Raw genomic sequence first — 23195 nt, forward strand, 5'->3', positions numbered from 1 at the left:
TTCGGTGGGGACACAACCAAACCAGGGTGGGGACACAGCCAAACCATATCAGAAGGTAACTTTCTTATGCTTTTGACCTAAAGAATGATGAGGTGCATAAGGGTTTCAGCCTGCAGAGTGGCCTGACAGGCTGGAAAGCATAGCCTCCAGCCCGAAGCCAAAAACATACATTCTGAGGGAGGGGCAAAGTGAAAGGGAGCAGGGTGGCAGAATATACATATTTAATAAGCTATAGGAGGAATCATGAATATTTATGAAAGGAGAAACATGTACATGTGCAATTGAGCTTCATTGCCCCTTCATGGGTCCTAGGTACAAAAAATGGGGCATCAGCTTGATCTGAAGAGTTTTCAGCCTCTGATGTCAAAAGGTGAAGTAGAGGCCAATAAAACCTTTACTGTGCCTGCTCCGTAGATTGGCCAGAACCACTCCATAGTGGGTAGTCTGTTAGGCAAAAAAGGGAAGGCAGCAACAGGCTGATATCAGTGGTGGAGTCTTTTGAAAGGGATGGTTTCTATTTATCCCTTAGGGAAGAAAGCCTGATCCTGGTTAGTGAGGGAGGGGATATAACAAGGCAAAGCAAGAACTCAGTTTTCAAGGTTACTCTGGGTCCCCTTGGCCAAAAGGGAGTCCATTCAGTCAGCTGGGGGGCTTAGTACTTAATTTGTATTCTCTTGCCTCATTTTTAGGATTTGTAGGATGCTGAAGATAATTGCGTCTCTTTCATAGTGTTGCGGTGAGGATGAAATGAGATGATTCAGATAAAATGCCAGAACATTAATTCATTTAAATAAATACTTACTGAGCATATATGCCCCATGCGTCAGGCCCCTGACGATACAGCAGTAAGTACAACTGATTGAAAGGAAATAAAAACTGCCCTCTTGGATCTTTTAATTCTATATAACGAGTAATAACAACGAATCTCTGGCACATAGGAGTGCCATGTATTATCTCTGTTACAAAGCAATAGCCTAAGACAAGTTTTATGGTCCTAACCTAAATTATTTCTATATATATATTTTTTTGAGACGGGAGTTTCGCTCTTGTCGCCCAAGCTGGAGTGCAATGGCATGATCTCAGCTCACTGCAACCTCCGCCTCCCGGGTTCAAGCTGTTCTCCTGCCTCAACCTCCCAAGTAGTTGGGATTACAGGCGCCCGCCACCACACCTGGCTAAGTTTTGTATTTTTAGTAGAGACGGGGTTTCACCACGTTGGCTAGGCTGGTCTTGAACTCCTGACCTCAGGTGATCCACCCGCTTCGGCCTCCCAAAGTGCTGGGATGACAGGCATGAGCCACCGCGCCTGGCCTATTTCTATAATTTTTATTGTAATAAAAGAATAATACTCCGCAAATACTTACAGGGGTAATGCCTACGGCATAAAGACACAATCCAAGGTAACTTATTCATTGACAGGTCACCAGAAACTGGGAAGTGGGGGAAACAAATTTGAAAAAAAGGTCTGCTGATGAAAGTGATTGCATTTACCACACACTTTTGTCTAAGAAAAGCTATGTGAGTGCGCCAATACCGGCCTGAAATCTTCCTAAGAATGCGTGCTTATAGCCTATTTGTTTAAACAAGGTGAGAAAGTTAACATTCAAACACCAGAGATTCTGAATGTATTTTATTAGTTCAAATGCCTCTACAGTTAACAGAGTCTCGGGGGTTTGGTTAACAGGGCAGATGAAAGCAGTTCATGAAACAGTGGAAAATATAACCTGATCAAGTCTGATGCAGTCTATAAAGGCAAGGCCCCAGCCTCCGTTGCTACGGCAACCGACTCCGCCCCCACCCGGAGAGGGAACCTGAAACTTGGCGACCCCAGCACCCCAGCGGGGTGGTCGACTCCCTTCCTTGTCCGCGGCTTTGTTTTTTATGGTTGGGAATAGGTAAGGGACACAAGTCAACGGGGATGCTAGATTCGTCCCCTCTGGCCTCCGTAGAGGGAGCTATAAAAGGAAGTTCGTCCACAAGCAGAAACCCCTCTGTGGCACCTCAACGTTAAGGACCCCCCACGATTCCCTTTCGCCGGCGGGAGACTAAAGGCCGGAAAAGTACAGCCCGCCCAGGGGTGGGAGCCGAGCTAGCCCCACCTCCCGATGGCTTCTCGCGATCGTGGAGAAGCAGCAAGCCTATGTAACTTCCGGTCGCGACCCATCAGCTCCTCGGCGATTGGTTCATTTCCACGGCTGGCTGGGTGACGTTATCGCCGGGTCCTGGGGCTGCACGTGTGGTGAGGCCTGCAGAAGCGGCCTTTAGCTGGGACTTGGTCTCCCCGCCGGACTTCGAGGGTGTCATCGCCGCCCCTGTTTGGGGTGAGCGCCGCGCGGCTGCAGCATGGTGAGCAAGCCTTGCTTGTTTCGGAGGCCGGGCGCTGTAGTTTTGCAGAGGCCAGGCTGCTTCCGGTAATGCCTTGGCTACTGCGGCCTGGGTCTGGGTTATGCCAGAGGCTGCTTGCGGCACAGTACCCCGACATAGGCCACCCACACCGCCCCGGGCATTCTTTGCAAGTTACAGTCTCCCACCGCCGAGCCTCCCTGGGATGTGGCCCGGAGAGGAGAATGGCCTTTTTTTTTTTTACCCCTGGGAGTCTGCAGCCCTGCGCGCTTTCGGTTAACTAAAAGCTGGCGACTGCGGACACAAACGCGCAAGCCAGTGCTTCTTGGGGTCGAGCAGAGGGAGCTGCTGGTCTCCCTCAGCGTTGGAGTGGCAGGTGTCTGCCTGTTTTCTCTGAGAAAGGGAACTTGTGGGAGAGCATAAGGTTGGGCCTAAAGTAAAGCCACTTAATTGGTTTCACAGTTTAGAGAATCAAAATTGAATAGCGAAGTAAGAATGTATTATTAGACTTTAGCTGTTTGTGTCGTGATTTTATTTACTGGTTGGTAGATGCTCTGTGTGGAGCTGTCTACTCCAGATTATGTTGTGGCAGGCTTCTTGTCATTCTGGTTCAGTCGGCCAGGGGCCTTCCCTGAGCAGCCAGTGTAAAGTAGCTTTTAAGTCATTTTCACGTCACTGTCTTATATTTTCTTCACCAGAAATTATCTTGATTTTCTTGCTAAGAACAGGGACTTTATCTGACTTTCCCACTTCTGTATTCTCAGTTCCCATAACAAGGTCTGGCACAAAGTAGGTGCTCAAGGAATGTTTGTTGAAGGAAGGTTAAGTATGGATTCTACAGAACACAGCTGATGTTGCCTGCCCTAGAAGTGTAGATTTTTAAAAAGTATTTATCTTTAACATGACTACTAAAGATGCATGTGTGGACTATGGAATTATTCTCCGTCTTTTTGTTCTGTTTTAATTAATTGTTGTGATTTTGTTCCTTTGAAGCCTCACAGGAAGAAAAAGCCCTTTATAGAGAAGAAGAAAGCTGTGTCTTTTCACTTGGTCCACCGGAGCCAACGAGATCCTTTAGCAGCAGATGAGACTGCACCCCAGAGGGTTCTACTGCCCACACAAAAAGTAGGTCCTGTTCTTTAGCCAGTCAGTTTGTAGGTAGACAATAGGTTTTTTTTTTCTTTTTTTTAAATAAATAGAGTCTTGGCATGTTGCCTAGGCTGGTCTTGAACTCCTGGATTCAAGCAGTCCTTCCAGCTTGGCCTCCAAAAGTGCTGGGATTACAGGCATGAGCCACCGCGCCTGGCTATGTTAACAGTTTTTAATAAATTGTTAGCCAGCTGTTATTCTCAGATAACTGATATTCTGGGAAATAATCTATAAGTTAATTTTTAGTACAATTTGCTGATTTTTACATCATTCATATTATTTTGATTGGGAAGACAAAGTTCTTTATTTGAGATGTTTAAACGAGCAAATCTTGTAGAATAATGGTAAATATTTACCAAAGCACCAGCTACAATGCGGCATGATGTTATTTAGGGCACCAATATATGCTCAAACTGTGCTTTCTCTAAGATCCTGCCGTTTTATAACCACAAACTGCATTTTGCCTCCTGGTTGCTCATCTTAGGAAATGTAAAATATCTGAGCTTCTTGGTTAGCTCAGGGAACTTTGCAAGGGAGCCTCGAAAAGACTGACTTAATGTTAGACTCTACTTATTAAGACTCTTAATGTTAGACTACACTTATTAAGTGTAGATATTATGAAACAGTGTTGGGAAACAGAGTATTGGGGGCCATGGGCCATGTTTAGCTTTTCAGTAAAGCCAGTTTTGTTGTATGTTGAGAAGGTTTTTTTTTGCATATAAATACAAGAAATTGTACTTAACCTTTCAAGGCACCCAAATCTCTGTTGCCCAGGCTGGCATGCAAAGTGGCTCCATCTCAGCTCACTGCAACTTCTACCTCTTGGGCTCAAGCGATCCTCCCACCTTAGCCTCCAGAGTAGCCAGTACTACAGGCACACGCCACCGGGCCTAGCTAATTTTTAAAATTGTTTTGTAGAAACGAGGTCTCACTATTTTGCCCAGGCTGGTCTTGAACTCCTAGGCTCAAGTGATCCTCCTACGTCAGCCTCCCAAAGTGCTGGGATTATAGGCATGAGCCACTGCACCTGGCCTCCCACGTCTTTTCTTATGACCCTCCAAATAGATGATAAAATAAATTGTATGTATATTTCGTGACTCAAAATGTTGCACAGAAATGTCTAGTGGAAGGAGCAATTGTTATTTATTTTTATTGCCCTTTTAAAAGCATGAATGTTTTCATTCCATTTTGATGTTATGTAGCACTCTGGTTTTGAAGCTGTACATTTCCTGTTTGTCAAGAATTCTTTGTCTTTTTCCCATCAGCCAAAATGTTCATGTGCCATCTGCCTCCTACTTGGAAAGCTGTACTCATTGTAATATTCCCATGCCTTATCCTTGGAAGGCTTACTGATTCCATTTTGTTTATAGATAAACAGTGAAGAAAGTACTAATTCCATTTCATTTATAGATAGACAATGAAGAAAGGCGAGCAGAACAGAGGAAGTATGGAGTGTTCTTTGATGATGACTATGACTACCTGCAGCACCTGAAGGAACCATCTGGGCCTTCAGAGCTTATTCCCTCAAGTACCTTCAGTGCACACAACAGGAGAGAGGAGAAAGAAGAAACACTAGTCATTCCAGTAAGGCTTTTCAGCAATTTAATTGTGGGAGTGAGGTGAAGAAATCATTTTTGAATCAATATATCTGTTTGGGGCAAGAAATGGTGTCCGTATGAAGAGCACAAAGATAGACCATGCCTCCACTTAAAATTATATATGTGTATGCATGTGTATACCATCAGGAGAGAATAGGTCACGTCTTCTCTGGTGGCAGGTGTCAACGGTAACAGCCTTTTTATAGGTTCAGAACTTTTGATTGATAGACATGGCCATGTTAGACAGCACTTTTCAATAGGAGAAAAGCAGCTGACATTCTACATGTTAACAACATAACTTTTCAGGATCGTAAACTCTTGGTCTAAGATAGGACTTAACTTTTGTGGAATATTCAGATCTTTAACACTTTTGTAAAAGCTGCAGGCTACTCATAAGCGAAAGAATGAGTGGATGATAATAACATTCCTGTCTGGTAAACAAATGTTCGGTCCACTTTAATACCTTCTCTTTCAGGACAAGTGATAGTACGTGTTTATATGAAATTAGTGCTGTTAGTCTAAGTTCTGTTTTCTCCCCTGTTTATGTTAAGAATGCCCATGTTGTATGCCTCTGTGACCTTATTTTTAATTTGATGTAGAGTAAATTTCCCTGTGGGAAACTATTATATCACCTAGCACTTTAAAAAAAGGAGACATTCATTAGGTTTATAAGCAAAAGGTAAGAGATAGAAAGGGCACCAGTTTACCCTGCTCCTCATTCCCCAATTCTGTCGTGGTCTAGGCATTCCTTTCCTTGGGGAAGACGTGATTGTAGTTCTTACAGGCAATAGCTTGTTGCTTAAGGAGACTCAGAAAGGTTAGGTTTCGGGATATCATCCCAAAGAAAGGTAATAACTGCAGCTGCTCGTTCACTAAGTAGGTTGTGGCTCTTTTGTAACGCCCCAAATCCCACCACGTCTCTGTCATAGAGAACCAACTTCTTTATTCCTTCTTCCTCAAGGCTTCATTGGTAGTAGAGACTTATTGGCTCACTTGCTTCTATAACCTGTTGAGGGAGAGGAGGGGTTCTTTAGTGGCTCAACTTGTTTATCTAAGGGAGAAAATTCTTAGTAAAGTTTTGCCTGGCTTGTATTGACCAGTACAAGACTAACTTTGTTGTTGTTGTTGTTGTTGTTGTTGAGATGGAGTTTTGCTCCTGTCGCCCAGGCTGGAGTACAATGGCACGATCTCGGCTCACTGCAACCTCCGCCTCCTGGGTTCAAGCAATTCTGCCTCAGCCTCCCTAGTAGCTGGGATTGCAGGCATGTGGCACTGTGCCCGGCTAATGCTAATTTTGTATTTTTAGTAGAGCCGGGGTTTCTCCGTGTTGGTCAGGCTGGTCTCGAACTCCCGACCTCAGGTGATCCGCCTGCCTCAGCCTCCCAAAGTGCTGGGATTATAGGCGTGAGCCACCACGCCCGGTCGTACAAGACTAACTTTTAATCCTTAATTCATTTTGAGTAAAAGCAGTCACTAATTGGCTTTTTAATAGGATAAGGCTCTTAAATGGACACTTCAGTGACATTTGCAGGGACAGCTGAATTGTATTTAAAAACAGAAGTGTCGTTGGTTTTCTGAAGAGCTATGAAAAAATATGGATTAGTCCCATATACTTTTTTTTACTTTAATTCGTAACACACCACCAAATTCGAGTAGATTAGAAATAATGAATAACCCCTAGAAACAGTGTAAGACAGTGTAAAAAGGCAGTATAGAAATGATTGATGCTTGAGCAGGCCATGATTTTGACATGAAAGAAAGAGGGTGGTGCTGTTGTGGAAAGTAACTGGGCAAATGTCATGTAGTTGAGAACTACTGCAACCAGTGAAAACACAGCACTCCTCTAAAAAAAAAAGTAATTTCTCTTTAAACTCTTAATCGTGTATGTGATTCTTTGACTACTTTTCAAGATTTGAAAAATATCTCACAAAAGTAAATTCATTTAACACAAACTGACCTTGTGTTTAACCCCAAACTTCTAAGGATAAATATCACAAAGGTACCTTTTTAAAAACCTAAAAGACTATGTACATTTTACTACAATTTTAAGTAATTAATAATGTAATATCTTTAAAAAACATTAAATTGTACACTTTAAATAGGTGAATTATATGTGAATGATGTCTTAGTAACGCTGTTTTCTTAAAAATATACTCTACAGCAAAATAACATCTTTGCCCATGTTTATGCTACTGAGAAACTCATTTTGGAAGCCATAACATCTTGCTGTGTGTACACTGCCATATGTAGGCTTTACTCATGCTCCTCAGAGGCTTCCAATTCAGAGAGCTTTCTCAGTGAGCCAATGAGGATGCACATTCCAGCTTTGTGCCTCCTCCTGGGCTGAGGATAGGGCAGGTGGTGAGGTGCACAGAGATAAATAACACATGGTGGTTGTCCTCACGTTATCAACTGTTTGGTCAAGGAGAGGAAACAAGCCTAAGAACCAGTCAGAGAATGTAGGCTAGCAAGCACATGTTTAAGTAGATTGCAGTGTGTGAAGAAGGCAGGAAGTTCACACAAAGGGAAGTTCTAGGACAGTGATCAGAAAGGGCTTCATGTGGGAGGGTAGGAACCGAGCTGGCCACCAAGTGGTGGGTACTGTTGACAGGAGAAGGAACATTTTCAGTCAGGGTGCCGAGACAGCGAGCACTGTGGTTCCGTGTCAGGCACATGCGTGCCAAGTAAAATGTTTTGCATTATTACATGACTGAGGAGTGAACATGATTTGCATGGTCATATAGAATAACTGAGAAATTTGGATACACAGAGTAGGCCTTGATTTTATAGGTCCTTGAGAACCAAGGCCTTAAATACAGAGTGAAAAATTGAGACCTGTCAGAAACTCAAGAAGGTCACATGAGAAACTATTAAAGGAGCTTAATCTTGCCGTGGGTATGAAGGTTGTACTAGATATAGACTAGCTATATGAGCGGTTGCAGTCACTTATGTTTTGGTTAACTATAAATGAGATGATGCCCCAAAGAATAGAGTGAAATCACTGCATATAAGAGATTTCAAGGGGACGTAGGACAGAGCAAAATGATTTATAACCACCCGAGGATTTAAGATAGCCAATTCATACAAGGGCTGTGCCATTACTAGAGATTAGGACGTTATCTCTAGTTTAAGAGGAAAAAGTTTAATTTTGTTTTGAAATTTCAGGCAAGTGGAGTTAAGAAACTCTGGGATTTGAATCCCAGAATCTCACTTACTGATCATTCTCAGGCAGATGGGCCATTTAAACTTTCTTAGTTTTCGTTCTTTTGCTAAAACATGGTGATACCTCATGGGATCTGAGGGATAAATGGAATAATTTACTAGAGAAAGCATTGTGATGTATTATAGAGAGTTGCTTTTGGGTTTATGATGGAATATACATGTTTAACATATATACAACCTGGAGCACAGGTGAGAGAACACAGAATGTAGTTGTAATAGTTTCCTAGGACTGCAGTAACAAATTACCACAAACTAGGTGACTTAAAACAACAGAAATTTCTGCCTTCATGGTTCTGGAGGTCAGAAGTTTGAAATGAAGGTATCAGCAGGGTTGGTTTTTTTTTTCTTGTGGGCTTAGAAGGAGGGACGGTTGAATGGCTCATTCCTAACTTCCGAAGGTTACCGGTGATAATTCCTTGGAATTCCTTGCCTTATAGAGGCCTCACTCCAGTCTGCTGTCATCTGCACATGGCATTCTCCCCTATGAGTCTCTGTCTTCATGTGGTCTCGTTATAGGACCATGGTCCAGTAAGACCTCATCTTATTATAGTTGAGAGCACCCTATTTCAAATATGGTCAGTCTAAGGTTCTGGATGGACATTGATTTGGGGGGGACTTCAACCCAAGAAGAATTTCCAAATAAACCTAACCATTGTGCAATTTCTTTTTCAAGAGCACTGGAATTAAGTTGCCTTCATCAGTGTTTGCTTCAGAGTTTGAGGAAGATGTTGGATTGTTAAATAAAGCAGCTCCAGTTTCAGGTATTTTTAATTCTTTATCTTTTCATATGGATAAATGTATTTTGCAAAACATAAAGAAATGATGTAGGATTTTTCTATCTCCAGTAGAGTATTGAAACAATTGAGATATGCCTGGAATTCAGATCAGGGATTATTAGGAAGGGATGAATGTGATCTTTGTATTTTTGTATTCCTACCATCAAATCCTTACATCTTTTGAATTCCTGTTTGGAGAGGAAAGTCGGGAAACTATTCTTGGTAATCTAGTTAGGGGAATTGTAACCTTCACGTAACCTCTTACAAAGATAGTGGTATTCATTATTCATTACTTGTAGTGTAATTTTGAAAAATAAACTGTTGTCTTTCAGAATTTCTCCCCAGAGCATACAGGTATTTTTATCGAAGTTCATTTTGCCATCTACACATATATTGGGGGAGAATTTTTATTTTTAATTTTTAGTACCAACACTGTATTTCAGAACAAACACAAAAGTCCACAGAAGTGGTGTTGGTACTTTCTCCTAAGTTGCCTTAATTATTGACTAACACCTGTCCTGTGGCATTCATTAATTAATTTATTCTACAGATTTTTGAGTTGCCACTGTCTGTGTGGCAGGGCCTTGGGTTAAAACAGAATAAAGCATAGTCTCTGACCCAAGAATTTACCTCATTTGGGAAAAATAAACAATAAATGATAAATTACAGTATAGATGGATATTACTAGTGGGGTGAGTAGCACCAAACCCAGCCTCCCAGGGTTGGGCAAGGCTTTCTAAAGAAGGTGTTGTCTAGTTTGTTTCTTAAGTAAAAGTTAGGTAGGTGGAAGAAGGAGGGGAGGGGTGGGGACCAGAGGATGTTCCAGACAGAGGACTGTATGTCCTAAGGCAAGAGAACGTGAATATAGGTAACTGTACACATTTTAGCCTGCCCAGAAGGAAGGGTATGGATTAAAAAGAAATGAGGCCGGAGGGTTAAGTATTGGCCATGTAGCAGAGGGTGTTGGAGGCCATGTCATGATAAATTTAGAGTTGAAAGTTTTTCTTGAACTTGAGTTTTTTGTTTTCATTTTCTGCTCCTTGTGGAGCAGGGCTAAGTCCTAAGCAGTGTGCCCAGAGTCAGCCTAGTATTTTTATAGATGGAAGAATATATCTGAAGAAACAGGTAGGTATTTATTAAAATCTCAAAGTCAGAAAATACTGAAAGTGTAACAGTCTAAAAATTGTTCATTTGAGTTATTTTTAGCAGGTGAATTTAAAGCCCAGTTTCTTCCTGCACACAAAAGCTTTGAATTATGCTAGACAAAGTTAAACATTATAGATGTATAATGGAACAGTATTTTTACCAGTGGATATTAAAAGGAGAAGCATGATTTCTTTTTTCTTTTTTTTTTTTTTAATTTAAGTCCTGGGATATATGTGCAGAATGTGCAGGTTTGTTACGTAGGTATACACGTCATGGTGGTTTGCTGCACCCATCGACCCATCATCTACATTAGGCATTTCTCCTAATGCTATCCCTCCCCTAGGCCCCCATCCTCCAACAGGCCCCAGTGTGTGATGTTCCCCTCCCTGTGTCCATGTGTTGTCATTGTTCAACTCCCACTTATGAGTGAGAACATGCGGTGTTTGGTTTTCTGTTCCTGTGTTAGTTTGCTGAGAATTATGGTTTCCAGCTTCATCCATGTCCTTGCAAAGGACATGAACACGTCCTTTTTTATGGCTGCATAGTATTCCATGGTGTATATGTGCCACATTTTCTTTATCCAGTCTATCATTGATGGGCATTTAAGTTGGTTCCAAGTCTTTGCTATTGTGAACAGTGCTACAATAAACCTACGTGTGCATGTGTCTTTATAATAGAATGATTTATTATCCTTTGGGTATATACCCAGTAATGGGATTGCTGGGTCAAATGGTATTTCTAGTTCTAGATCCTTGAGGAATCGCCACACTGTCTTCCACAATGGTTGAACTAATTTACACTCCCACCAACAATATAAAAGCGTTCCTATTTCTCCACATCCTTTCCAGAATCTGTTGTTTCCTGACTTTTTAATGATTGTCATTCTAACTGGCGTGAGATGGTATCTCATTGTGGTTTTGATTTGCATTTCTCCAATGACCAGTGATGATGAGCTTTTTTTCATGTTTGTTGGCTGCATAAATGTCTTCATTTGAAAAATATCTGTTCTATCTTTTGCCCACTTTTCAATGGGGTTGCTTTTTTTTTCTTGTAAATTTAAGTTCTTTGTAGATTCTGGGTATTAGCCCTTTGTCAGATGGATTGATTGCAAAAATTTTCTCCCATTGTGTGGGTTGCCTATTGACTCTGTTGATAGTTTCTTTTGCTGTGCAGAAGCTCTTTAATTTAATTAGATCCCATTTGTCAATTTTGGCTTTTGTTGCCATTGCTTTTGATATTTTAGTCAAGAAGTCTTTGCCCATGCCTATATCCTGAATTGTATTGCTTAGGTTTTCTTCTAGAGTTTTTATGGTTTTAGGTCTTACGTTGAAGTCTTTAATCCATCTTGAGTTAATTTTTGTATAAGGTGTAAAGAAGGGGTCCAGTTTCAGTTTTCTGCATATGGCTAGCCAGTTTTCCCAACACCATTTATTAAATACGGAATCCTTTCCCCATTGCTTGTTTTTGTCAGGATTGTCAAAGATCAGATGGCTGTAGATGTGTGGTGTTATTTCTGAGGCGTCTGTTCTGTTCCATTGGTCTATATATCTGTTTTGGTACCAGTACCATGCTGTTTTGGTTACTGTAGCCATGTAGTATAGTTTGAAGTCAGGTAGTGTGATGCCTCCAGCTTTGTTCTTTCTGCTTAGGGTTATCTTATAAATTACTTTGGGCAGTATGGCCATTTTTATGATATTGATTCTTCCTATCCATGAGCATGGAATGTTTTTCCATTTGTTTGTGTCCTCTCTGATTTCTTTGAGCAGTGGTTTGTAGTTCTCCTTGAAGAGGTCCTTCACATCCCTTGTAAGTTGGATTCCTAGGTATTTTATTCTCTTTGTAGCAATTGTGAATGGGAGTTCACTCATGATTTGGCTCTCTGTTTGTCTATTACTGGTGTATAGGAATGCCTGTGATTTTTGCACATTGATTTTGTATCCTGAGACTTTGCTGAAGTTGCTTATCAGCTTAAGGAGATTTTGGGCTGAGATGATGGGGTTTTCTAAATAGACAGTCATGTTATCTGCAAACAGAGACAATTTGACTTCCTCTCTTCCTGTTGGAGTACCCTTTATTTCTTTCTCTTGCCTGATTGCCCTGCCAGAACTTCCAATACTGTGTTGAATAGGAGTGGTGAGAGAGGGCATCCTTGTCTTGTGCCAGTTTTCAAAGGGAATGCTTCCAGCTTTTGCCCATTCAGTATGATATTGGCTGAAGGTTTGTCATAAATAGCTCTTATTGTTTTGAGATATGTTCCATCAGTACCTAGTTTATTGAGAGTTTTTAGCATGAAGGGGTGTTGAATTTTATCAAAGGCCTTTTCTGCATCTATTGAGATAATCATGTGGTTTTTGTCATTGGTTCTCTTTGTGTAATGGATTACGTTGAACCAGCCTTGCATCCCAGGGATGAAGCTGACTTGATTGTGGTGGATAAGCTTTTTGATGTGCTGCTGGATTCGTTTTGCCAGTTTTTTATTGACGATTTTCGCATTGATGTTCATCAGGGATATTGGCCTGAAATTTTCTTTTTTTGTTGTGTCTCTGCCAGGTTTTGATATCAGGATGATGCTGGCCTCATAAAATGAGTTAGAGAGGAGTCCCTCTTTTTCTATTGTTTGGAATAGTTTCAGAAGGAATGGTACCAGCTCCTCTCTGTACCTCTGGTAGAATTTGGCTGTGAATCTGTCTAGTCCTGGGCTTCTCTTTTGGTTGGTAGGCTATTGCTGCCTGTATTTCAGAACTTGTTATTGGTCTATTCAGGAATTCGATTTCTTCCTGATTTAGCCTTGGGAGGGTATGTGTCAGCCTTCTTCCTGATTTAGCCTTGGGAGGGTGTATGTGTCCAGGAATTTATCCATTTCTTCTAGATTTTCTATTTTATTTGCGTAGAGGTGTTTATAGTATTCTCTGATGGTAATTTGTATTTCTGTGGGATCGATGGTGATATCCACTTTATCATTTTTTATTGTGTCTATTTGATTCTTCTCTCTTTTCTTCTTTATTAGTCTGGCTAGCAGTCTATCTATTTTGTTAATCTTTTCAAAAAACCAGCTCCTGGATTCATTGGTTTTTTTGGAAGGGTTTTCGTGTCTCTATCTCCTTCAGTTCTGTTGTGTTTTAGTTATGTCTTGTCTTCTACTAGGTTTTGAATTTCTTTGCTCTTGTTTCTCTAGTTCTTTTAATTGCGATGTTAGGGTGTTGATTTTAGATCTTTCCTGCTTTCTCCTGTGGGAATTTAGCGCTATAAATTTCCCCTTAAACACTGCTTTAGCTGTGTCCCAGAGATTCTGGTATGTTGTGTCTTTTTTCTCATTGGTTTCAAAGAACTTATTTATTTCTACCTAATTTTTGTTATTTACCCAGTAGTCATTCAGGAACAGGTTGTTCAGTTTCCAAGTAGTTGTGCATTTTTGAGTGGATTTCTTAATCCTGAGTTCTAATTTGATTGCACTGTGGTCTGAGAGACTGTTTGTTATGATTGCCATTCTTTTGCATTTGCTGAGGAGTGTTTTACTTCCAATTATGTGGTCAATTTTAGGATAAGTGCAATGTGGTGCTGAGAAGAATGTATATTCTGTTGATTTGGGGTGGAGAGTTATGTCACTGTCTATTAGGTCTGCTTGGTCCACGGCTGAGTTTAAGTCCTGAAGATCCTTGTGAATTTTCTGTCTCGTTGATCTGTCTAATATTGACAGTGGGGTGTTAAAGTCTCCTGTTATTATTGTGTGGGAGTCTAAGTCTCTTTGTAGGTCTCTTAGAACTTGCTTTATGAATCTGGGTGCTCCTGTATTAGGTGCATATATATTTAGGGTAGTTAGCTCTTCTTGTTGCATTGTTCCCTTTACTATTATGTAATGCCCTTCTTTGTGTTTTTTGATCTTTGTTAGTTTAAAGTCTGTTTTATCAGAGAGTAGGATTGCAACCCTTGCTGTTTTTGCTTTCCATTTGCTTGGTAAGTATCCTCCATTCCTTTATTTTGAGTCTGTGTGCGTCTTTGCACATGAGATGGGTCTCCTGAATACAGCACACTGATGGGTCTTGACTCTATCCAGTTTGCCAATCTGTGTCTTTTAATTGGGGCATTGAGCCCATTTACATTTAAGGTTAATATTGTAATGTGTTAGTTTGATTCTGTCATTATGATGCTAAGCTGGTTATTTTGCCCATTAGTTTATGCAGTGTCTTCATAGTATCGATGGTCTTTACTATTTGGTATGTTTTGCAGTGGCTGGTACCAGTTTTTCCTTTCCATATTTAGTGCTTCCTTCAGGAGCTCTTGTAAAGCAGGCCTGGTGGTGACAAAATCTCTCAGCATTTGCTTATCTGGAAAGGATTTCATTTCTCCTTCACTTATAAAACTTAATTTGGCTGGATATGAGATTCTAAGTTGAAAATTCTTTACTTTAAGAATGTTGAGTATTGGCCCCCACTCTCTTCTGGCTTGTAGGGTTTCTGCCGAGAGATCCACTGTTAGTCTGATGGGCTTCTCTTTGTGGGTAACCCAACCTTTCTCTCTGGCTGCCCTTAACATTTTTTTCTTCATTTCAACCTTGGTGAATCTGACGATTATGTGTCTTGGGGTTGCTCTTCTCGAGGAGTATCTTTGTGGTGTTCTCTATGTTTCCTGAATTTGAATGTTGGCCTCTCTTGCTAGGTTGGGGAAGTTCTCCTGGATAATATCCTGAAGAGTGTTTTTCAACTTGGTTCCATTCTCCCCATCACTTTCAGGTACACCAATCAAAGGCAGATTTGGTCTTTTCACATAGTCCCATATTTCTTGGAGGCTTTGTTTGTTCCTTTTCATTCTTTTTTCTCTAATCTTGCCTTCACGCTTTATTTCATTAAGTTGATCTTCAATCACTGATATCCTTTCTTCCACTTGATCAATTCGGCTGTTGATACTTGTGTATGCTTCACAAAGTTCCCTTGCTGTGTTTTTCAGCTCCATCAGGTCATTTATGTTCTTCTCTAAACTGGTAATTCTAATTAGCAATTCCTCTAACCTTTTTTCAACATTTTTAGCTTCCTTGCATTGGGTTAGAACATGCTCCTTTAGCTTGGAGGAGTTTACAACCCACCTTCTGAAGTGTACTTCTGTCAATTCATCAAACTCATTCTCCGTCCAGTTTTGTTCCCTTGCTGGAGAGGAATTGTGATCCTTTGAAGAGAAGAGGCATTCTGGTTTTTGGAAATTTCAGCCTTTTTGTGCTGGTTTTTCCTCATCTTCTTGGATTTATCTACCTTTGGTCATTGTTGTTGGTGACCTTTGGATGGGGTTTCTGTGTGGACATCCTATTTGTTGATGTTGATGCTATTCCTTTCTGTTAGGTTTATTTGTAACAGTCAGACCCCTCTGCTGCGGCTCTGCTGGAGTTTGCTGGAGGTCCATTCCAGTCCCTGTTTGCCTGGGTATCACCAGCAGAGGCTGCAGAACAGCAAAGATTGCTGCTTGTTCCTTCCTCTGGAAGCTTTGTCCCAGAGGGGTACCCGCCAGATGCCAACCAGAGCTCTCCTCTATGAGGTGTCTGTTGACCCCTGATGGGAGGTGTCTCCCAGGCAGGAGGCACAGGGGTCAGGGACCCATTTTAGGAGGCAGTCTGTCCCTTAGCAGAGCTCAAGCACTGTGCCGGGAGATCCGCTGCTCTCTTCAGAGCCGGCAGGCAGGAACGTTTGAGTCTGCTGAAGCTGCGCCCACAGCCGCGCCTTCCCCCAGGTGCTCTGTCCCAGGAAGATGGGAGTTTTATTTATAAGCCCCTGACTGGGGCTGAGGCAGCATTTTTTTTCCTTTTTTTGTCTTGGGGTGGTCACTCTTTATTCTTCACTAGACTGAACTTAGTTGTTAATCATTCTTTTATCCTTAATATATTAATAGACTCTTGCTATCATAGGTCCTTATATTGTGAGTTAAGTGAATGAATTGTTGCTATCTTGGGAATTATTGCTCAATTTTTGTTTTCCTTCTAGGACCTCGACTGGATTTTGATCCTGACATTGTTGCAGCTCTTGATGATGATTTTGACTTTGATGATCCAGATAATCTGCTTGAGGATGACTTTATTCTTCAGGCCAATAAGTCAACAGGAGAGGAAGAGGGAATGGATATACAGTATGTGTGGTTTGTTTCAAAGCAGAGATGATGACCTAAGTGTTACTGCTTCAGTGGGATGGTAACCATAGAACGTTACAGTTGGAAGAGACCTTCAAGAGCATTTAATCTGAGACTTCTGTATTTTAGAGCAGAAAATGTGAGATTCATTGCTTTTCCTACCAAACCAGATTGATCAAACACCCTCACTCTTCCTGCCTAGACAAGAACCCTTCCTGAAATACCTTCCAATTTTACTTGTATAAAGTGGTTTTGTTCTGTTCCTTTTTAAGTTGTTTTGGTAGGTAATTTATGACCTTTACTTTAGGAAATCTGAGAATGAAGATGACAGCGAATGGGAAGATGTGGATGATGAGAAGGGAGATAGCAATGATGACTATGACTCTGCAGGCCTGTTGTCAGATGAAGATTGTATGTCTGTGCCTGGAAAAACTCATGGAGCTATAGCAGATCACTTGTTCTGGAGTGAGGAAACAAAAAGTCGCTTCACGGAGTATTCGATGACTTCCTCAGTCATGAGGAGAAATGAACAGCTGACCCTACATGATGAGAGGTTTGAGAAGGTAAGGTCCCCACATAAGGGATGCTTTAGTACTATCTTATGATAAATTTTTTTTTTTTAATACCTGTCAGCTTTAGCCCAGGTTGAAGTGCTCACCAACCACAAAGTCAATCATAGGAAGTTTACAACTATCCACCTATAGGTTCGTGTAGCCAGCATAAAGCAGAAGGGTATCAGTGCAGTACAGGAGCACAAAGACTGCAAAGGGAGCATAGAACTGTGCAGGAGAAGAGTAATCGCTTAGGAGGATGTGACTTTTCCAATTTACATCACATGCTTATACCTGGAGGTGGCTCAAATGATGCCTCATTCAACCTGAATGGATAACCAAAAGTAGCTGTAATAGTTTTATTCTCAGTAACTGTGGTAGGACAACTCACTTGAGTTTCTGTTTGGCCCTTAAAACCCCCAGAAGTGGCCCTTAAACCCTCACCATCTCTAATATTGTGCTTCTTTATTGTGTGTGTCATATATAGATTTGTCTCAGATTAGAATGTGAATTCCCCAAGGGCAGAGAGTTTTTTATATTTTGCTCACGATACATCTGAAAGCCTAAAATGGTGTCTTGGCATGTAGTAGAAGTTTAAAGTGTTCCATAAATGATAAATGGATGAAGGAATAGTTTCCTTCAAGGTGAGTCTAAAGATAGAAGCAGTCCACTCTAGGACCTTGGCGAAGCCGAGCCGGTTGAGGTTGATCTGGACACTGGACCATCCTCTGGCCAAGTCAGCTGATGTGCTCGCGAGCTAAGTAGATGTTAGGCGCCTTTCTGTGTGCCTTGTTTTTATTTATTTATTTATTTATTTTTTTTTTTTTTAAAAAGAGAGATTGGGACCCAAAGCTAAAACTTTTGAGTGTTGAAAACAGTGTATCTCTTTATTAAAATAGAGCATAAAAGCACCTTAGTTATTGTTGTTTTCCCTTTACGTATTCTATGAGGCCAGTCACCCTAGTTTTAATTCTGGAAAGAACGTGTGTAGGTCAGAAGGAGTTGGCTGATCAAACGTTCTTATTTTCCCCCTTGAATTCTGACATCCTGATTCTGAATTTCTCCAACAGTAATCCAAAAGATGCTATATTTCTGAAGTATTGGCCTGATGGAGCACATCAAAATTCCATTTCTTTCCATTTCTCATCTGGTGTTTTCAGACATAACTAACACTGAGGAACAGAATGGAAGTAGAGTATAAGACACTTTTGAAAGCTTGAATTTTCATATACTGTATTTGGTTCTGTTGTAACAGATTAGCTCCAGGGTTTATAATCTCAACCGATAGACTGTTTATACAGGTTTTTAATCCCACCTATCCTGTTGTTTGTTCTGTAGCACATAACACCTCCTAACATCATCTCTAATGTTGTGCTTCTTTATTATGTATGTCATTTATAGATTTGTCTCAGATTAGAATGTGAATTCCCCAAGGTCAGAGAGTTTTTTGTATTTTGCTCACGGATACATCCAAAAGCCTAAAATGGTGTCTTGGCATGTAATCGAAGTTTAAAGTGTTCCATAATGATAAATGAATGAAGGAATAGTTTCCTTCAAGGTGAATCTAAAATAAAGGCTCTTACCTTGCTACCTTCTCACCTAATACTATTTTCCCTCTTCTCTTGAGGGAGAAGCAAACTGTTGCTACAAATCTCACTCTTCAGGAGATATATCCCCCCTATTTACTCTTTGTCAAAGCTTAACAGTGGCAGCACCATTTGCATAATACAGTAATTATTGTCTAAACAAGAACAAATATATACATTAGTAGGAGAATTTTCAGTTGCACAGTCTTTTAGTTTGCATAACTAAGGAATTTGAAAATATCTTCAGGCTAGGCATAGTGTCTCGTGCCTATAATCTCAGAACTGTGGGAGGCCGAAGCAGATGGATCACTTGAGCCTAGGAGTTTGAGACTGTCTTGGGCAATGCAGACCCTGTTTCTATTTTAAAAAGTAAATAAAATAGCCTGGTATGGTGGCATGTGCCTGTGGTCCCAGCTGCTTGAGAGGCTGAGGTGGGAGGATTGCTTGAGCCTGAGAGTTTGAGGCTGCAGTGAACTATGATCGCGCCATTGTACTCCAGTCTGGGAGACAGTGAGATACTTAAAAAAAAAGAAAAAGTATCTTCAAAAATGTTCTGACGTAATCTGTGCTGCCTAGCATTTTGTTCTCCAAGCTGAGTGGAATAATGCCTTTCATTTACATGTTAAATGGAAGCCTATTTTTAGTCTAAATGTAAGTCTTAAAGTCCTGAGCGGAAATATCTTCCACATCCTATTGTTGCGTTAAATCCCTACTGATATTTTAATGGTAATTGTGATAGTACCTGAATAACTATTGTGTAAGAATAAAGTTAATGTAAAAAAATTTTTAAGTGTGTAGTCTTACTGAGTACATTTGCTTTTCATGGTGTCTTTTGTCTGTTTATATTCAAGTTTTATGAGCAATATGATGATGATGAAATTGGAGCTCTGGATAATGCAGAATTGGAAGGTTCTATTCAAGTGGACAGCAATCGCTTACAGGAAGTTTTGAATGACTACTATAAAGAGAAGGCAGAGAAGTACAGTGACTTTTCTTTACTTGTTTAGCTGTTCTTTTTTTTAAAAAACAAAAAAATTCCGAAGAAAGGTCTATAGTATAACCAAATTGAGGAAAAAATTAACCTAGTCAAAATCCATATTAAGAAAATGAAAAAGGAAAAAAGAAAAGGGAAAAAAAAGATAGGAGGGGGAAAAAAAGAAAGTGGTACATTTTCCATAAACTTTGGCTCATGTATAGCTCATTGTTTTGCCTGCATTTTGGTGTTAAATGTTCTGAAGTAGAATGTAATGGGAATATACGAGGAGCCACTTTCTCCGTTATCTTTGGCTGGAGAAGAGTCATAGTAGAATGTGTTCGTTTTTTAAATTTTTTTTTTTTTTTTTTTTTTTTTTTTTTTGAGACAGAGTCTTGCTCTGTTGCCCAGGCTGGAATGCAGTGGTGCGATCTCAGCTCACCTGCAACCTCCACCTCCCAGGTTCAGGTGATTCTCCTGCCTCAGCCTGCTGAGCAGATGTGATTACAGGTGCACGCTGCCATGCCCAGCTAATTTTTGTATTTTTAGTAGAGACGGGGTTCCACCATGTTGGCCAGGCTGGTCTCAAACTCTTGACCTCATGTAATATGCCTGCCTCGGTCTCCCAAAGTTCTGGGATTATAGACGTGAGCCACTGTGCCTGGCCAATTTTTAATTTTTTTTTTTACTTTTATTTATTTTGCTTAAAAGTTTTGTTTTGATAGAAGCATGAGTATTATTGGGTGTCAAATATAAGGACAGGCTGGGCGTGGTGGTGTACACCTGTAATCCCAGCTATTTGGGAGGCTGAGACAGGATCACTTGAACCTGGAAGGCAGAGGTTGCAGTGAGCTGAGATAGCACCACTGCTTCCAGCCTGGGTGACAGGGCGAGACTCTGTCTCAAAAATAAATAAATAAATAAAATAAAGGGACACATTCCCCTTGGAAAATAAGATCGTGTTTCTAGTCTTTTGGGCTGAAGAATTATTCCAAATATACACTCTTTTCATCTTTCTGAAATGCCAGGTGTTCTGAGAAGTAGGTATTTACATCTCGTGGAAAGATAAGAATTTGTCTCTCCAGCTGGATTAGCGGAACTGACCAGCCAGTTATTTTGGCAAATCAGCATCCACATCAAGGTGACTCTTCTCTGAGAGAAACTGATAAAGTGTTCAAATCAGCTAGAAAGGTCTGATGTTCCATGATCACTATAACATATAGATCCCATAGCAGAGCAAGAAGCTATATAGTTTGAGTGAAATATTTGAATACTTCGCAGAGACAGATGAGGTATGCTTTTTTAGGCTTTAAAAACCTGTTTTCTTAGGAAGCTGCCTTGGAAAGACACAGCTAGATGTTACCTTCCTATCAGCCAAGTGAATGTCCAAAACTCACTGGAGGGAAGAGGCAGGGCTGGGTAGAACAGAGTTTGACAGAAAATAACATATAGGTCACTGGAATATGTGCATTTTAAACATTGGTTTTTTCCACAGCTAAAAATTGCAGTTTTGGTGACATAGTATAATAATAGGTCATTTTTCCCCTTCTTGGTCTTCACTTTTAAAAACTCATCTAAAAGTTGTGTAAAATTGAATACCCTTGAACCCTTGGAGGATCAAGACCTGCCAATGAATGAGCTTGATGAGTCTGAGGAGGAAGAAATGATTACTGTAGTCCTTGAAGAAGCCAAAGAGAAGTGGGATTGTGAATCTATTTGTAGTAAGTATATTCACTTTATGATAGTAATTTTAAAGTATTAAAGTATATCAACTTTAAGCTGGGCGTGGTGCCTCACGCCTATAGTAATCCCAGCACTTTGGGAGGCCGAGGCGGGTGGCTCACCTGATGTCAGGAGTTCAAGACCAGCCTGGCCAACATGGTGAAACCCTGTCTCTACTAAAAATACAAAAATTAGCCACGCATGGTGGCAGGCACCTGTAATCCCAGCTGCTCGAGAGGCTGAGTCAGGAGAATAGCTTGAACCTGGGAGGCGGAGATTGCAATGAGCTGAGATCACGCCATTGCACTCCAACCTGGGCAACAAGAGCGAAACTCTGTCTAAAAAAAAAAAACATATGTCAACTTTGAAAAAATACATACATTTTAATAAGAGTTAGGCTTTTAGGAAATTTGTGAAAAATTATTTGGAAAGAGTAATATTCCAATACTGAGTTGTAAGCAATTTATAAAACATTGACCAGAGATTCCAGTGTTATTTTGCACTATGAAAACACAAGGTCAGAAATATAGTAGGAATTCAGTAATGCTTTGTGGAACTGAAAATGTGCTCACTGATACATGACTTTTATTTGTTTGTTTAGGTACATACTCAAATTTATATAACCATCCACAGCTTATCAAGTATCAACCAAAGGTAAGTCCTAGCGTGCTGAGCTATCTGAAGGATGCAGTGCATAAAAAATAGAGTGCACGTTTTCACACAGTAACTTTTTATCTTTGTGGCTAGGGTGATATTAGAAAAAGCATCAACAGTATGTCATTAATGAGCTATTTTTTAATAGGAATGAGAAATAACTCTAGTACCATTTTATCTGTATTTCAGCCCAAACAAATTCGAATATCTTCTAAAACAGGAATACCTCTCAATGTCTTACCAAAGAAAGGACTCACAGCAAAGCAAGCTGAAAGAATACAGATGATTAATGGCAGTGATCTTCCTAAAGTATCAACTCAGCCACGTTCTAAAAATGAAAGCAAAGAAGATAAAAGAGCAAGAAAGCAAGCTATAAAAGAAGAGCGCAAGGTAAAATATATTTTTCAGATGTGAGATTTGCAAAGAGCTGGTGGAGGGGAAATTAGGGGAATTTTGTAAAAGCAGTCTGTATCAGTTTAAAGATATGAATAATACAAGTATATTCTTGTACTTATAACAGGAACGAAGAGTGGAGAAGAAAGCTAACAAATTAGCATTTAAACTGGAGAAAAGAAGGCAAGAAAAAGAGCTGCTAAACTTGAAGAAGAATGTTGAGGGTCTAAAGCTATAGACAGTGGAGCATACAGGGCAAGGCACTTTATTAGGGGCTCCTCATCTTTAGTCATTGACTAGAACCTTCAGAAAGACAAAACTGTTTGCCATTTTTACTGGCAGATAAGAGGAAAATACAATATTTGTATTATTTTTATACTAGCAAGTGTCCCCTGCCAACCATCTTGTAAATATTGTAATATTTTAGTTTTTAATATTGTAAGCTTACATTTGCTCTGAAATAAATGACTTCATGAATGTGAAATGTTTGGATAAATAAAAGGAAAATATCTTCGTAACGTGAATGGAATTGGTGTATTCATTTATTTGTATGGTTGTCATAGTTGTTTTTTGCAGATGTTTTCAAATATTTCTTTGAATCCTCTCCACGCCTTTTCAGGAATTACATGGTTTAATTTGCTGTAAATAGTAAAGTGGCCTGGTTAAACTCAATTTTGAAATGCTGACTTTATTCTGTTTAGTGTAAGATGAGTTTTTCTGAGAAGGTTCCACTGTTAGGAAGCTAAGTTTTCCCTTGCTGTATACAAAGGACTTTCAAAAGTGTGGCAAAACTGAATATTAAGGTTCTTAAGATTCATATTTCCTGTTATATTACTGGATGACTTGCTTTTGGGATTTAGGAACAGTGAAGGCAGGAAACAGAATAGTCAAGGAAATAAGAAAACTTATTTGGCTTCAGTGAGTCCCTAGTTCAAAATCAGAAATATTTATTTCAGTTTAAACTGGAGAGTTTG

General features: G+C 40.2%; 1 protein-coding gene across 2 annotated transcripts; it reads left to right on the top strand.

Moving 5' to 3' along the window:
* The first annotated feature begins 1684 nt into the window (after positions 1–1684).
* LTV1 (LTV1 ribosome biogenesis factor) lies at positions 1685–22745 on the top strand. 2 transcript variants are annotated; one of them, XM_054492169.2, is made up of 11 exons: positions 1685–2346; positions 3337–3468; positions 4903–5076; positions 8986–9073; positions 16201–16342; positions 16650–16905; positions 19331–19458; positions 21034–21173; positions 21776–21828; positions 22018–22218; positions 22349–22745. In XM_054492169.2, the coding sequence occupies exons 1-11, from the start codon at positions 2344–2346 to the stop codon at positions 22457–22459; spliced, it is 1428 nt and encodes a 475-aa protein (XP_054348144.2). In that variant the 5' UTR covers positions 1685–2343; the 3' UTR covers positions 22460–22745. The 2 variants fall into 2 exon arrangements, with proteins under 2 accessions (XP_054348144.2, XP_054348143.2); XM_054492168.2 differs by having other exon boundaries at positions 1807–2346; positions 16201–16351.
* The last annotated feature ends 450 nt before the right edge of the window (positions 22746–23195 follow it).

This window comes from Pongo pygmaeus, chromosome 5, assembly GCF_028885625.2.
Source record: "Pongo pygmaeus isolate AG05252 chromosome 5, NHGRI_mPonPyg2-v2.0_pri, whole genome shotgun sequence".
Lineage (NCBI taxonomy): Eukaryota > Metazoa > Chordata > Mammalia > Primates > Hominidae > Pongo > Pongo pygmaeus.

Bases quoted from the DNA above. Each gene is read 5' to 3' on its own strand.
- LTV1 (XM_054492168.2), top strand. The intron at 16,906-19,330 runs GTAAGGTCCCCA...TTTATATTCAAG, and splicing joins ATGATGAGAGGTTTGAGAAG to TTTTATGAGCAATATGATGA. The intron at 21,829-22,017 runs GTAAGTCCTAGC...TCTGTATTTCAG, and splicing joins TTATCAAGTATCAACCAAAG to CCCAAACAAATTCGAATATC.